Raw genomic sequence first — 13,614 nt, 5'->3', positions numbered from 1 at the left:
GGATTTTTAAAACTTATTCAAACGAAAAGAAATATGCTTTTAGGTTGACTAAAAACTTGAATACAATAGTCAAGTGGTTTGTTTTCTTTTTTCAAAGCCTTTCCGGAGTTTTTTTTTTTTCCTTTTTTCTTTTTTAGCTCCTGTTTCTTCAAAAAGTCGTCTTTCCTCTGAGCCCAACTGCCCAGTGACATTAAGCATTCTGCTTACCTATCTCATTCTGTCAGGCTCACAAAAAGCCAGCCGGTGTTGGAGGGGATGGTGGTAAATAACTTCTCTAAATACAGAAAATAGACTTTACTGCCAAATACAGGGAAACCCATTACAATCCTCTTGGGGACCTGAAGCAGTGACCTCTACGGAAGTGGAATGACCCTCTCCAGGTTAAATGTTCTCTCCATATACTTACAGTTAGCGCTTCCTGTGCCAGAGTGGCTGCACTTTTTGTTTGACTTTTATGAAGAAGCTTGCTTACCGGAGCTGAAACTTGGGGCTCTCCCCAGTTGAGAATCACCTTCTGGCAACACTTCTGGGCAACCATATGAGGACAGTGCTTTCAGATGTCACATATCACATTCAAACACATTAAATTATACATGGATGCCTGTCCAGAGAGAGAGACAGACAGACAGCGACACAGAGACAGAGGGACACAGAGAAAGAGAATCAGAACAGAGAACAGAGATGTTAAACCTTTTTTATGACACAGACTCCATCAGTCTGTTGAAACCTATAGATGTCATACGATTTACAAAGAAGTCAACACTTGAAATTGTCACCAAAATATTTTTAAGTTCACAGACCCCAGATTAAGAACCCTTGATATACAAAGGATCCCCAAAATCTTAGTAAAGTTTTAATAGACACTATCTAATAATGGCTATTAAATAATAAACTATTAGTTTTTATCAAATTATAGACCATTAAGTAGTCTATTAAATAATATCTATTAAATATTAAAATAGTGTCTATTAAAAGTTCATGGCGCTGCTAGGTGGCACAGTGAATAGAACACCGGTCCTGGAGTCAGGAGGACCTAAGTTCAAATGTGATCTCAGATACTTGACTCACTTACTAGCTGTGTGACGTTGGGCAAGTCACTTAAACCCAATTGCCTTGCCTTCCCCACTCCATATACACATAGGAGGAAATGACAAGAGAAAGGGCAGAAGCCATCCCACCCCCTCTGCACAAGAAGCTCTCTGCCTTGGTCCCTCCTCCGCTTCCTGTCTTCTTCTGCCTGTCCAAGAGCACCAGAATGGGAACTGGGCAGGATGGTGAAGCCACTCTCAAGATCGTTTTTATAAAAATACCCAGGCTTGTCAGACAAAAACAAGGAGAGAGAAAAAGAAAAGACAAAACCAGCATCCAGATGTGAAGTCTTTTCAGACAACAAGAGAAGGGGATTTCACTCCTTCCTCCCTCTCCTCCACAGTGCCTATTGACCTATTCCCTGCAGCTCTATAGCAGGGAAGGCTTGAACAGCATAGGAATGACCATCACCGTCCTTCTGTCCTCATAAAAGTGACCCTAGGTTCTTCAAGACAATTCTAGTGAACCACAAGCTCTGGCAGCTCCCGCCAAGGCTTCTTTCCAGTGCAGCCCTGGTGACCCAAACAGATACTAAAGGCCATTCATTCATCATCAAGGTGGCCACAAAAGGATGGCATTTATAGCAGAAAATTCTAGAAGACCATCTTCCTACTTGCAGAAAGCTCTCTCTCTATGGCAACAGAAAGGACCATCCATATGGAAAATAGAAGTACACACTTTTTTTTTTTTTGCTTTATGGAGGGGGGAAGGCAGGGCAGTTGGGGTTAAGTGACTTGCCCAAGGTCACACAGCTAGTGAGTGTTAAGTGTCTGAGGCCGGATTTGAACTCAGGTCGTCCTGACTCCAGGGTCGGTGCTCTATTCACTCTGCCACCTAGCTGCCCCCCACATAGATGAATTTAAAGGGTTATTACTTTGTGTTGCCCACCCCTCTAGTTTTGTCTCCCACTCAGATTAACTTGTCACTTTCCTGGCAAATAGGAGACAAAGTATGAAACAAAGAATCTTTCACAGGAGATTTGACATTGACCTTGAAAAAAAGTCTTAAGTAAATTGAAGAGGAAGAGAAAAAAAAGTTAATCTCTAATCTAACCTCACCACCAAGCTTCAGTATTGAGTGAAATCCTACAGATGGTGGGTGTGCCAGTGGAATCTCTGACCTATGAATGCCATTTTACAATGGAGTGATGCCTTAGGCTTAGAGAGAGGAATGTGAGGAGCTCTGTTTGAAAAGATCCCTGGATCCTCTGGAGCCAGAAGGGACATTAAAGGCCTTCACAACTGGCTAGCCCCTTCATTTCACAGACAAGGAAGCTGTGACTCTGAGACACCAAGTGACTTCCCCAGTGTCATATGACTAATATGAGGCAAGAATAGTCCTTGGGTCTAGCCTGACTCCAACCCCAACACTGACTCATTGCTATAGTTTTTAGTACATATCTCATTCTGTGAGATGCAACTGGAACACCTAGGTACAGTGAGAACTGACCTTGGAGAGAGGAAGATCTGGGTTCTAGGCAGGCCTCTGAAACATCCTGACCCCTCAGTACCCCAGGCACTGGGGAAAGAGAGTTCTCCCACTGGGAGCTCCTCATACAGTTGGATCCACAGGGACAAAATAAAAATCAACAAAGGCAAAAAAGGACTCATTCAGTAACTTATCTGCGCACTCATAACTATTATGAGGAATCAGGTCTCAAAGTAATTAATCTGTCCAACCCCACCTGACAACCCCCATTTCCCAGAAGGCTGAGGGACTTTCTTGCTAAAGAGGTGTGCACACAAGACAGGCTTCTCCTGCCACAGTTTTGTTTGTCCTTTGGAACTATGTCCCTGCTTCAAAAGAAACTGAATGTCCCTGCAGAAGTTGAAAATAACCACTTCTCGTAAAAACCAAGCTAAGCCACAGGGGAAGCAAGTTCAGGTTTCTAAATGGGACGGGGTGTCTTCACTGGTCCTTAATGGGCACTTAATAAATGTTTACTTGATTGGTTACGTAAATGGAGACATTTATACAAGATTGAGAGCCAGAATGGACCCTAGAAGTCATCTCATCTACAAATTCTTCATTCTTTTCAAGCCTGGACCTCTTTGGCAGTCTAATGAAACCTATGGTCCCCTTCTCAAAATAACATTTTCAAAAATATATAAAATATGTAGGGTTATTAAAGAAGTCAATTATATTTTTAAAAATGTCAAATTTGTTTTTTACAAAATTCATGGATCTCTGGTTAAAAATTCCTGATCTAGCCCAATTCTCTTCATTTTACAGATGAGAAAACTGAGGGTGAAATAGGAGAATTGTGATCACAGAGAGGTATAACACAGAAGTTCCCAACTTATTTGACCTTCTGCCTCCTTAAAAAAAATATTACTCAGCATTCCCCTTGGAAATCTACTTTTCTTTAATTCTTTAACAGTTTTTTGAAATTTGCATCATTTCAAAAGAATATATATATTTTTAATGACACATATTAAATTCAATAATTTATTGTAAATTTGTGGGGTCTTTTCCTGCATTGAAATTTTGATGGTGCAATATTGTATCATGTAACCACATAGTATCATATTGTAAACAAGTCATTACATGTACATATTCCTACTGATGCATGCTGGACTTCCTGACAACGTGTGACATGCTTGCTTACCTGCCAACGCTCAATTCTTAAGACCTGTCAGCAGACTTGGCCACTGATGGCCAAAACTTGCATTTTGTGTGTTTAGTTGGAAAATAATCAATTCCAATATTTGGAATATAATCACTACAACTTTAACTCTGTTATACAACAGATGCACATGTATGCACGTCTTTTTCAAAATTTTCCTATTTTCTCTGCTTTCCCTATGGTTCCACTGCCCCCTTCTTTTTATTCAGTTCCCCCCTTTTTACCCCAAAAACCCCCCCTGGTTTTTTTTGTTTCCCCCCCCCCAGGGACTGGTGTCACACACTTTGGGACGATAGAACCCAAGATGGATGATCTGGGTTAAAATCCCACCTTCAACATTTGCTAGCTCAGTGATTCTAAATAAGTCACTTAACGTCACTATGCCTCAGTTTCCTCATCTGTAAAATGAGGGGGTTGGATTTGATAGCCTCTAAGGTCCCTTCAAGCTCTGATCCCATCATCCTAATATAGCTGGTAAATAGCAGAACCAGAATTTGAACCCAAAACCACTCACTGAGGATTTCAGAGGGCAAGGAAGGTGGCTCACTTCTGTCCTGAACCCCTAATCATCCCAATGCCCACCTTCCTAATCAGTGACTAGCTTAATTAAAAGTCTTGTATTAGTAATGCTCCCCCCACTTTTGTATGATATTTTCATAGTTGGACTGAAGAATCTACTCAGACACAAACCAATCTTCCTCTTAGAAATGGAAGTATTCCCAGCTTCTTTCCAGGTCAAAAGAGCCAGGTTCTTCCTCCACTGCATGCCAATGAAATCACCTTTAATCTACAAACTACAGTAGGATGTAGACAATAAACAGTAGTTAACTGATACATAGACAGTATGAGTGCTTTATAGTGATATGCTCAGCTCTATAAATACTCACCCTGACTTGTGTTCTAGCTAAGGAGAAAAAGGATCCATTGTGTAGATTTGCCTTTCCAGAGTCTCACAAGGTTTTAATTTCTTTTAAGAGTCTTTCTTGGGGCAGCTAGGTAGCACAGTGAATAGAGCACCGCCCCTAGAGTCAGGAGGACCTGAGTTCAAATCCAGCCTCAGACACTTAACACAAAAACCAGCTGTGTGACCTTGGGCAAGTCACTTAACCCCAACTGCCCTACCTTCCCCCTCAAAAAAAAGAGTCTCTCTTTTCAGGGCTACCTCTCTCTCTCCAAACAAAATTTCTCCAGGCGATACTTTTTTCTTTCCCTTGGGCAGACAATTGTATTTCCTTGTGCCCAAGTACCAACCGGTTTCTTTGTTTTGCTTTTATTTAGTGTCCCCAGGACATCCCACTGGTCAGCCACCTTCATCTTAATGGGATTCTATATAGCCACTGCCCCTACCTAGACACTGCCCCCCAACCCCCACCCCTGACTCAATATCCTATCTTCTTCATGTATGCCTCACTAGAAAAACAGATATGTTCATGAACTCATATTTCCCACAGAAACAGCAGGCATGTCCATGCAATGGGATCCCAGTCACTGCTTTTAGCTAGCCACTGCCCCTAGATCTGTTCCTTGTTTTTCCCACAGAAACAGCAGCTGTGTCCACACAGTCAACCACAGCCACATTTCTCTAGTCTCAGAGAGGACCACGATAGTGCGCCAATCAGAAAGCACCACCACCAGGATGTCAGAGCAGGATGTGAAAAAATAGAAGGGACTTTCCCTAAGGCACCTGTGCAGCAATAGCAAAAGCTGTCCATTAAGCGAATTTGTGACATGGAGAGGCTTATTGTAATATCGTCATACATACAAGCCCCCAATGGGTTTTTCTGTAGGCATTGTGGGTAATGGCATGTCCAGTTCCTAGGCTATGACCCCTCCCCATTACCTAATCCCTGAACAAATTCCTCCTGCCTTTTTAATATTCATGATTTCTGTTGTGTAATCAGCATCATTCATTACACTCTAAATGTTCTAAATGCTGGTTCCTTTTGCAGCTCAGCCTATACCTGGATTAGAGGTGGTCTAATTCTGAATTCTTTGAGATGGTCCCACCACAATACACCATGAAACGACAACAATCTATAATCTCTCCCTCCCCCACCATACAGATCACTTATCAAGAAAAATTACCTTCATCAAAGGACTAGATTAGCTAATATGATCGATGAATTCCTGATGATGGAAGAATGCTGGAAGAAACTCCCCTAACCTTCCCTCCCTCTCCTCACCTCCCACCTCTGCAAGCATCTCTAGTGAGCATTTGTGGCCTTACCTTAAAAAAATGATTCATAGTGAGCATTTAAAGTAAAACATGAGGGAAGTGTGGCAAGCAGGTGGGCAGGAAAGGGAGGCGTAATTAATCAGGTGGGCCTTCCTCACTCCTCCAAATCCCACCAAATAGGCAGCTAGGCATGTTGCTGAGTTGAAGGCTGTGCCTGTGCCTTTATGGGTCCTTATTACCACCACCCCAGTCTTTCTACCTTCCCAAAATACTCCAGATACATCTGATAGAATAGCCAAACACTGGAAGCAAGCCAAAATGGTAGAGGTAACCAGTGGAGCCAGAGGAGAATGAAGGACATTTCTACTGACTTCGAGGCCATTCAGTATCCAAGGATAAGCTAGGGAGGGGAAGTTGATGGGGTGGGGGAGCCTAGAACTTTTCCAAACCAGTTCACTAAGTGAAGTCTGCTGGTCTTAAAAATTCTGACAAAGGTGACACTGCCTGACTGCTTGGTAATAAGGACAGGAAGATATTGTAAGACCTTGTGAAATACTGAATGCCATTGCTATCCTGTCTGACCCAAGGGAAGGTTTGGAAAGCAAAGAGGGGAGTGTCAATTAACACCAAGTGCTGTTGAATATTTCTTTTTCTTCTTCGGAGTATTCTGGACCCCTGGGAGGTCACCCTGCTATGGCTCTGGTACTGGCCCTTTCTGTGTCTTGTGAATTCCACTGGGAAGTAGCAAGGTTAGCCCTCTGTGTACATGCAAATCCACAAGGAAGCAATTGAGAGTGTGTACATATGCACGGAGTTCAAATAGACACCATGTTAGAAGAGTGAAAAGCCCAAGCCCTTTAGTGGAGTTTGAGCTGAATACAAGAATATTACAAGTATCCCATAACCAGGGTGCACGGCCTACAGCACCATTCTCTATGATCAGTACTGGGAATGCTTGAGCTTCAATCCCAGCCAAGAAACTGGGTCTCAAGAATAAACATGCAAGAAACATAAAGTCCCTGAAATGTGACAGCCAAGGCAGCTAGATCAATGAAGTTCAGGGCTTAATTGGGCTTCGCCTTAAAGAAATAAGGCTTCAGACAGAGGTGTGCTGGAACTCACTTGAGGAGGAGAGTAGATTGTTAAATTTCCAGTGTGAGCATTTGTGCTTCAGAAATAGGTAAAAGCTACAAATCGGACTTGAGTTATTGGTTTTTGTTTTTGATTATTGTATTTTTTATTGTCTAAACTTAAGAAAGCAATGGAGAAAATATTAATAATGCAGATTAAACTTAAATGCGGATGTGTGTGCCTTCTTTTACTCAAGGAGCCAGTTGTTAAACATTTACTAGAACACTACTGGCTTGGGACAAGAAAAGATGTAGGGGAAATACAACGGGTACGTGACTTTCAGTTTATGAAGCTCACTACTTGTGTGTGTGTGTGTGTGTGTGTGTGTGTTTCATTGCCAGGAACACTGCTTAGCTATGTGACCTTGAGCAAGTCACCTAACCTGTTTTCCTCTTCTGCAAAATGGAGATAAATAACAGCACCTACTTCCCAGAGTTGTGGTGGGGATCAAATGAGATAAAGCACTTAGCATGGTTCCTGGCACATAATAGGAGCTATATAAATGTTAGCTACTGTCATTATTACTGGGAAACAAGTTAATGGCACATGCTTTGGAAGCTGTGCTAAGTTATGAGATTTAATAGATTTAAAATTATATTTGTAAAGATGATACTTGGGGGCACCCTTGGGGAAATATGTGGTTGGGCGCTCAGTGGATGTTTAGTGGCATTGTTATCATGCTTTATGTAAAAGGAATTCCTTTCCTTCTTGAAAGCATCGTGCTGAAAGCCTAACATGTTCTGACTAAATACCGTTGAGGTGAATTAGTCCTTCAACCCTCCCCGCATAAAGGATGTGTTAAGAAATTACTTGTGTAGAAAGTGTCCACAGTTAAGATATAGAGCCGGAAGGGGCCCTTAAAGGCTTTCGTGTCTAAACTCCCTCGTTTTACAAATGAGGAAACTGAGCATCACAGAAGTTAAAATGACTTTCCCAGCTAACCAGTGTGAGAGGCAGGATTGGAACCCAGGTTTATCCTAACACCCAAGAACAGTGCAATATGCTTCCTTTTCCAGAACCCAATGTAATCAAGAACTAAGAAACTGGAATTTACTCAAAAACAAATTTCACGCTTCATATTCTGTCAGGGCAGCCGATCCTGGGGAACACAGTTGAGGGGGTGAGGTTGATGAGTATATATGACACCTTGGGAGCACCCAGAACCCAGGACATGATAATACACTTAGAAACAGGCTATAGGTTATTCAGAACCATGAAAAGACATATGGTATTACAGATTTAGATCTGGAAAGGCAAGTCTAGCCCCTTCGTTTTATAGGTAGCCTTGGGAAATCATCTCATCCAATCTTCTGCCTTTAAACTCTCCACTTCCCCTTGGGACCCCAGGGAACAGGATCCCCTACCCAGGAGAAAGGCTGATCATCAGAAAGCTCCTGGTCAGGATAATTAACTCAGCTGGGAATACTCAGCCTCCTCAGTCTCCTCTTCCCTGATTGGTGGGCTGGAGGGTGGGGCACTAAGCTCCTCCCAAAGTTTTTCTTTCTATCTGGACTTTGCTGATACTCTGCTCTCCAGCTGCATCTCTGCTTGGCTTGGACTTCATAGAACACAATGCCCACCCTGGAGGGCAGCCTCTTGTGGTTGTCCCTCCACCACTTCCTTTTCTGTGTCAACTTTCCCTATTAGACTGTGAGCTCCTTTAACAGACTGTCTCAAGGACACTTGTCTTTAGATTGTCTTTTTTGTTTCTTATTTTGTATCACTAGCACTTAGCACAATGTCTGGCACACAACAGATGCTTACTAAATGTTAGCTGAATTATTGAAACAAAGCTATAATTAAGTCATTGCACATAATTAATCCTTTCGGAGAAAGATGTTCAACAGCCTTTCCCAGGACACTATTCCAGAGGATATATATAACTAATAAAAAGGCATTTTGAGGAAAACAAGTTTTTAGTCTCTTCCAAATGAAATCAAATCCATGAAAAAACAACAGTCAAAGCCATTGGCAGTTTTCTCGAAGAAAAAAAACCCTGCTATTGTGCCAGGATTCTCACTTTTCAGCTGGTTGCTATTAAGATATACAGCTATAGCCTTAGAAATTAAGATCACACGTTAGCAATGGAACATTTTTATTCAAGAGTGTCAATGATAAACAGACCTTGAGTCACGGTTGCCTCTTAAAACCACATCTTCTCTTAAAGAAAAGTTTGTTTAACAAAAACTGATCCAGCTGCTTAGAAACTTGTATCGATGTGTTTCAAGGTACAGGGATTTGAGGTGTTTATTTCAACAATGGTGTACCCCCCCAAATCCAAATTTTCAACTCATAAGACCTATCTAGTTTCCATCTGTACTGGTCTCAGATGTATTACTCTCTCTGCTACTCTCTTCCCAGCAAAGGGCTCACATTTGTAGTCTTCAAAGGAGTTTCTAGGAAAGCAGGAACTTTTAATTCATCCCCTTTTCCCCTAGACGATCTCATGTTATCTTTTGGGAACCAAGTGGTCTCTCTACTTCTCAAGATGGCAGGACCAAGATGGGAACCACTAATCTAACAACTGTCTCAGTGAGCCATGGATAAGTAGAATCACTTCCTTTATTTCTTTTTTGCAGGGGGGGAGTGGAGGCCAATTGGGGCTGACTTGCCCAAGGTCACATAGCTAGTAAGTGTTAAGTGTCTGAGGCAGGATTTGAACTCAGGTCCTCCTGACTCCAGGGCCGTGCTCTATTCACTGTGCCACCTCGCTGCCCCTAGAATCACTTTCATAATTCATAAAAAGTACTCTTAAGAAACAGCAGGAAAGGCCTAAATTAAGTTTTCGGGGAGAATAGATGTTTTAAAACAACATATATAAAAAGTGCAACTTGACAGAAACAGAAGATTCAAGGACAATTCACATGCTATGGCAATAGACTTGCATTTGTGCAGATGTAGAGAGATCTCAGAGCCTGGGTTAGGGAAGAAGTGTTGGATCTACCAAGAGAAAACCATAGAATGGTCAATTGCCTAATACTGCAAATCTATTATCACAAATAATTCCTTATAGATTTTCCACTTGATAACCCACAAAAGATAAAGAGTTTACAACCTTGGTGCCTTTTTTTCTTAAGGAATAATTGTCTTTCCATGGAGCTCTTCCCCAAACATTATTCTAAATACCAGTTCCTTGATTTCTCCCATGTTATTTTTTTTCCTATCCAAAGCACAGTTAATTTCACCAGAAGCTTTCTTAACAGTTTAAGAGTCTAAAAAGAACCCATTTTATGACTCAGACACAACACCTAGATTGAGTCTGTTTTGCTGGTTTATAATTAGTAATATCCACAGTCTGTGAAGGTCCCTCAGCCCTCTGGCGCAAAATTATTGGTACCACCATATCGAACAGGGTTTCAAACACGTGGTCCACATTGTAGCCTGTCTTTGCACTAGTCTCAAAGCACATCTTTTCAGCAGCCGGCACCTCCTTTTCATCTAACATTCTGTATTTCAGAATCTTCTTATAAAGAGCCATGGCATCATCCAGGCAAACTCGTCTTGCTGCTCTGGCTGAATCAGGGCTGCTGACGGCCTTTCCAGAGTCATTCAGACCTCTTGCACCATCCTCCACATCGACTTCATCAGTGAGGTCGATCTTGTTCCCCACAATGGCGAAGAGACAGTCCGTGCTGGCTGTGTCTGTCAGAGATAAGAATCTGTCCTCCAGTTCAGTGAGGCTCTGCAGGTGATTCACATCATAGGTAAGGATAATAGCAGCAGCTCCTCGGCAGTACATGGAGCCAAGGCCATGGAATTGCTCCCTTCCTGGCAGAGAGAAAAAAAAAAAGGTAAGAAGAAAAGAGATGCTCAGTTACACCAAGTACACCCAGGGGGTACCACCACACAGAAATCCTGCTGGGGAGGGGAAGGGGAATGGAAACATTTCTCTTAGTGGTTGTTATAAAACGAATGAGGCAACCCTTACTCAGATTAAAGAGCCCGAGGAATGACTCTTATTATATATTTTCCTCTTTTTTTTTTTGGAGGGGAGAAAGCAGGGCAATTGGGGTTAAGTGACTTGCCCAAGGTCACACGGCTGGTAAGTGTTAAGTGTCTGAGGTCAAATTTGAACTGGGGTCCTCCTGCCTCCAGGGTCAGTGCTCTATTCACTGTGCCACCTAGCCATCCCACTATATTTTCCTCTTAAATCAATAAGGTTGAATAAGTTGCCATGGATTTTTTTTTAATGAAAGAAGACTAAATAAAATGACCGACATCATCAGATCTTGAGGTTCCCAGTCACTATATCTATCTCATAACATTAATCAAATGCTACAAAAGATGCCTCCACTTCCTTTCCTCTCATTCTCTTCTTAATTCTTTGCAGTCTGTCTTAGGACCTCATTATTCAACAGAAAATGCTCTCTCCAAATTCACTAAAGATCTCTTAATTGCAAAATCTGATAGCCTTTTCTCAAACCTCATCCTTTCTGACCTCTCAAGGTCAAGTCAATCACTCTCTTCTCCTTGGTACTCTCTTCTTTCTAGTTTCTCATGATAGAGAAAATCTCTCTTGCTTCTCCTTCCCCCACCTGTCTGACTACTCCTTCTCTGTCTCCTTTGATGGGTCCTCAGGTCATGCCCACTAACTACGAGTAATCTCCAGGAGTATGCTGGAGCCAGTCCAAACTGGTTCACGAGAGAATTGTTACATTTCTTCAGTGTATTTATATTTTAGAAATCAGCAAATACTATAAATCAGAGCTTGCTTTATTATTTTGTTGCCTGCTTAGACTTTATAAAGTGAATAATGCAGATAAAACTTAAATATGTGCCCTGTATATTTTTTTTCCTTTCAGAGAGCTGGTTGTTAAACATTTACCAGCACATGGTAAGATGAACCCCAATGATCTATCCCTTTTCTCTCTTCCCTCTATACTACTTTGTACTTGATCTTAGCTTCATTGCTAATTCCCATACAGAAGACTCTCAGATCTACTTGTCCAGTACTAAACTTTCCCCCAACCTCTAGTTTTACATCTCCAATTGCCTATCAGACATCTCAAATCAGAGGTCCCCAGACACTTTAAAGTCAATATGTCCAAAGCTGAACCCGTGATCCTTCCCCTCCTCTTCCTAACTTCCCCATTATTGTGGAGATTACTACCATCTTCCCACTTACCCAGGCTTGCAACCTAGTTACTATCCTAAACTCCTCACTTTCACCCTCAATATGCAATCATTTGCCAAGTCCTGTCATTTCTACCTTTATAACATCCCTCATATATGATCATTTCTCTCCTCTGATACGTCCATTACCCTAAGACCCTCATCACCTTATGTCTGAACTACTGAAATAGTCTGCTGGCTGGTCTCCCTACCTCAAGCCTCTGTCCATTTCAACCTATCCTCTAGTCAGGAGTCAAACTGATTATTTCATAAAGCTCAGGTCCAACCCTGTCACCCTCTTCCCCCTTTCAGGTGGCTCCCTATTGCCTCTAGGATCAAATACAGTATGAAATCCTCTGTTTGGTTTTTATAGTTCTTTATAATCTGGCCATTTCCTACCTTTCAATCAAGAAATTGCCACAGCCACCCCAACCTTCAGCAACCACCACCCAGATTAGTCATCAATGTAGAAGAAGAAAGTCTCTACCAACAAATGATTATGACTTGCTGAAGGTTCAGACGATGGTTGGTATTTTTAAATAATATTCTTTAATTTAAGTATATAATTGGTTTTTTTTAAACAATACTATTGCACACTTAATAGACTACAGTAGGTGTAAACATAACTTTTACATGCATAGAGAAACCAAAGATTCTTGTGACTCACTTTATTGTAGTAATCTGGAACCACAATATCTCTGAGGCATACCTGTATATCTAGGATAACAGATACTTATCAGAAATTGCTGGTTTTAAATATTTCTTTCAATCAACATTTTCCCTTTTTACCCTGGCTGCATTAATTTTGTCCATGTAAACAAGTTTTCATTTTCAATTTCAATTATTTTATTTTATTTTTCTGTGTGGTCACCTCTCTTACTTGGTAAAGAATTTTCATCCTAACCATAACTATGAATGATAATCTGATCTACTCTTTTAAATCTGAAAAAAAATCCATTCCAAACTTGCTATGGAAAAATAGTATAAGCCTAATTATTGTCAAATATATTTCCAGGTTTCCTAGAAGTCCTGCAAATAGAGAGATCTTGACTCAATTAATTATGTCCTCCTATTTATCTAACTTTTTTACTGAGTTCATTTTTTTTCTAATTCTATTTGTTTTAACCTGTACCAGATAGTTGTGATGACCACTGCTTCCTATCCTAATTTGAGGTCAGGTAGTGTTGCTCTTAGGATCCAAGGTGGAAAGTTGGAAGAACTCTTGCAGGTGATCTAGTTCAATGCCTTTGCTTCCTTCATTCCTATGGTTTTTTTGTTTGTTTGTTTTTTCATTATTGTTTTAAAATTCTAGGATTTCTGCAGTGGCCAGGTGGCTCAGCAAGTAAGAGCACCGGCTCCAGTGTCGGGATGACCTGAATCAAATCCAGGCTCAGATACTCAGCACCACACCCAGAAATAACTGGCCGTGTAACGCAAGTTACTTAACCCCGATTGCTTTAAAAAAAAAAAAAAAAAAAAA

At 41.2% G+C, this 13,614-nt stretch overlaps 1 protein-coding gene across 1 annotated transcript in view; it reads right to left on the bottom strand.

Moving 5' to 3' along the window:
- Nucleotides 1-8,797: 8,797 nt before the first annotated feature.
- Nucleotides 8,798-13,614, bottom strand: part of RAB20 (RAB20, member RAS oncogene family) — a 59,216-nt gene continuing 54,399 nt past the window's right edge. The window contains exon 2 of the mRNA XM_069094107.1: nt 8,798-10,790. Within this exon, the coding sequence (XP_068950208.1) occupies nt 10,258-10,790 (533 nt within the window). The 3' untranslated portion in view covers nt 8,798-10,257. The remainder of the gene's footprint in view (nt 10,791-13,614) is intronic.

Source organism: Petaurus breviceps, unplaced genomic scaffold (assembly GCF_028583685.1).
Source record: "Petaurus breviceps papuanus isolate PSGF00001 unplaced genomic scaffold, PetGlider_PUasm1.0 214, whole genome shotgun sequence".
NCBI classification, from domain to species: Eukaryota; Metazoa; Chordata; class Mammalia; order Diprotodontia; family Petauridae; genus Petaurus; species Petaurus breviceps.
Note: the sequence above shows the minus strand (reverse complement) of the source record. Positions and strands in the feature narration are given on the sequence as shown.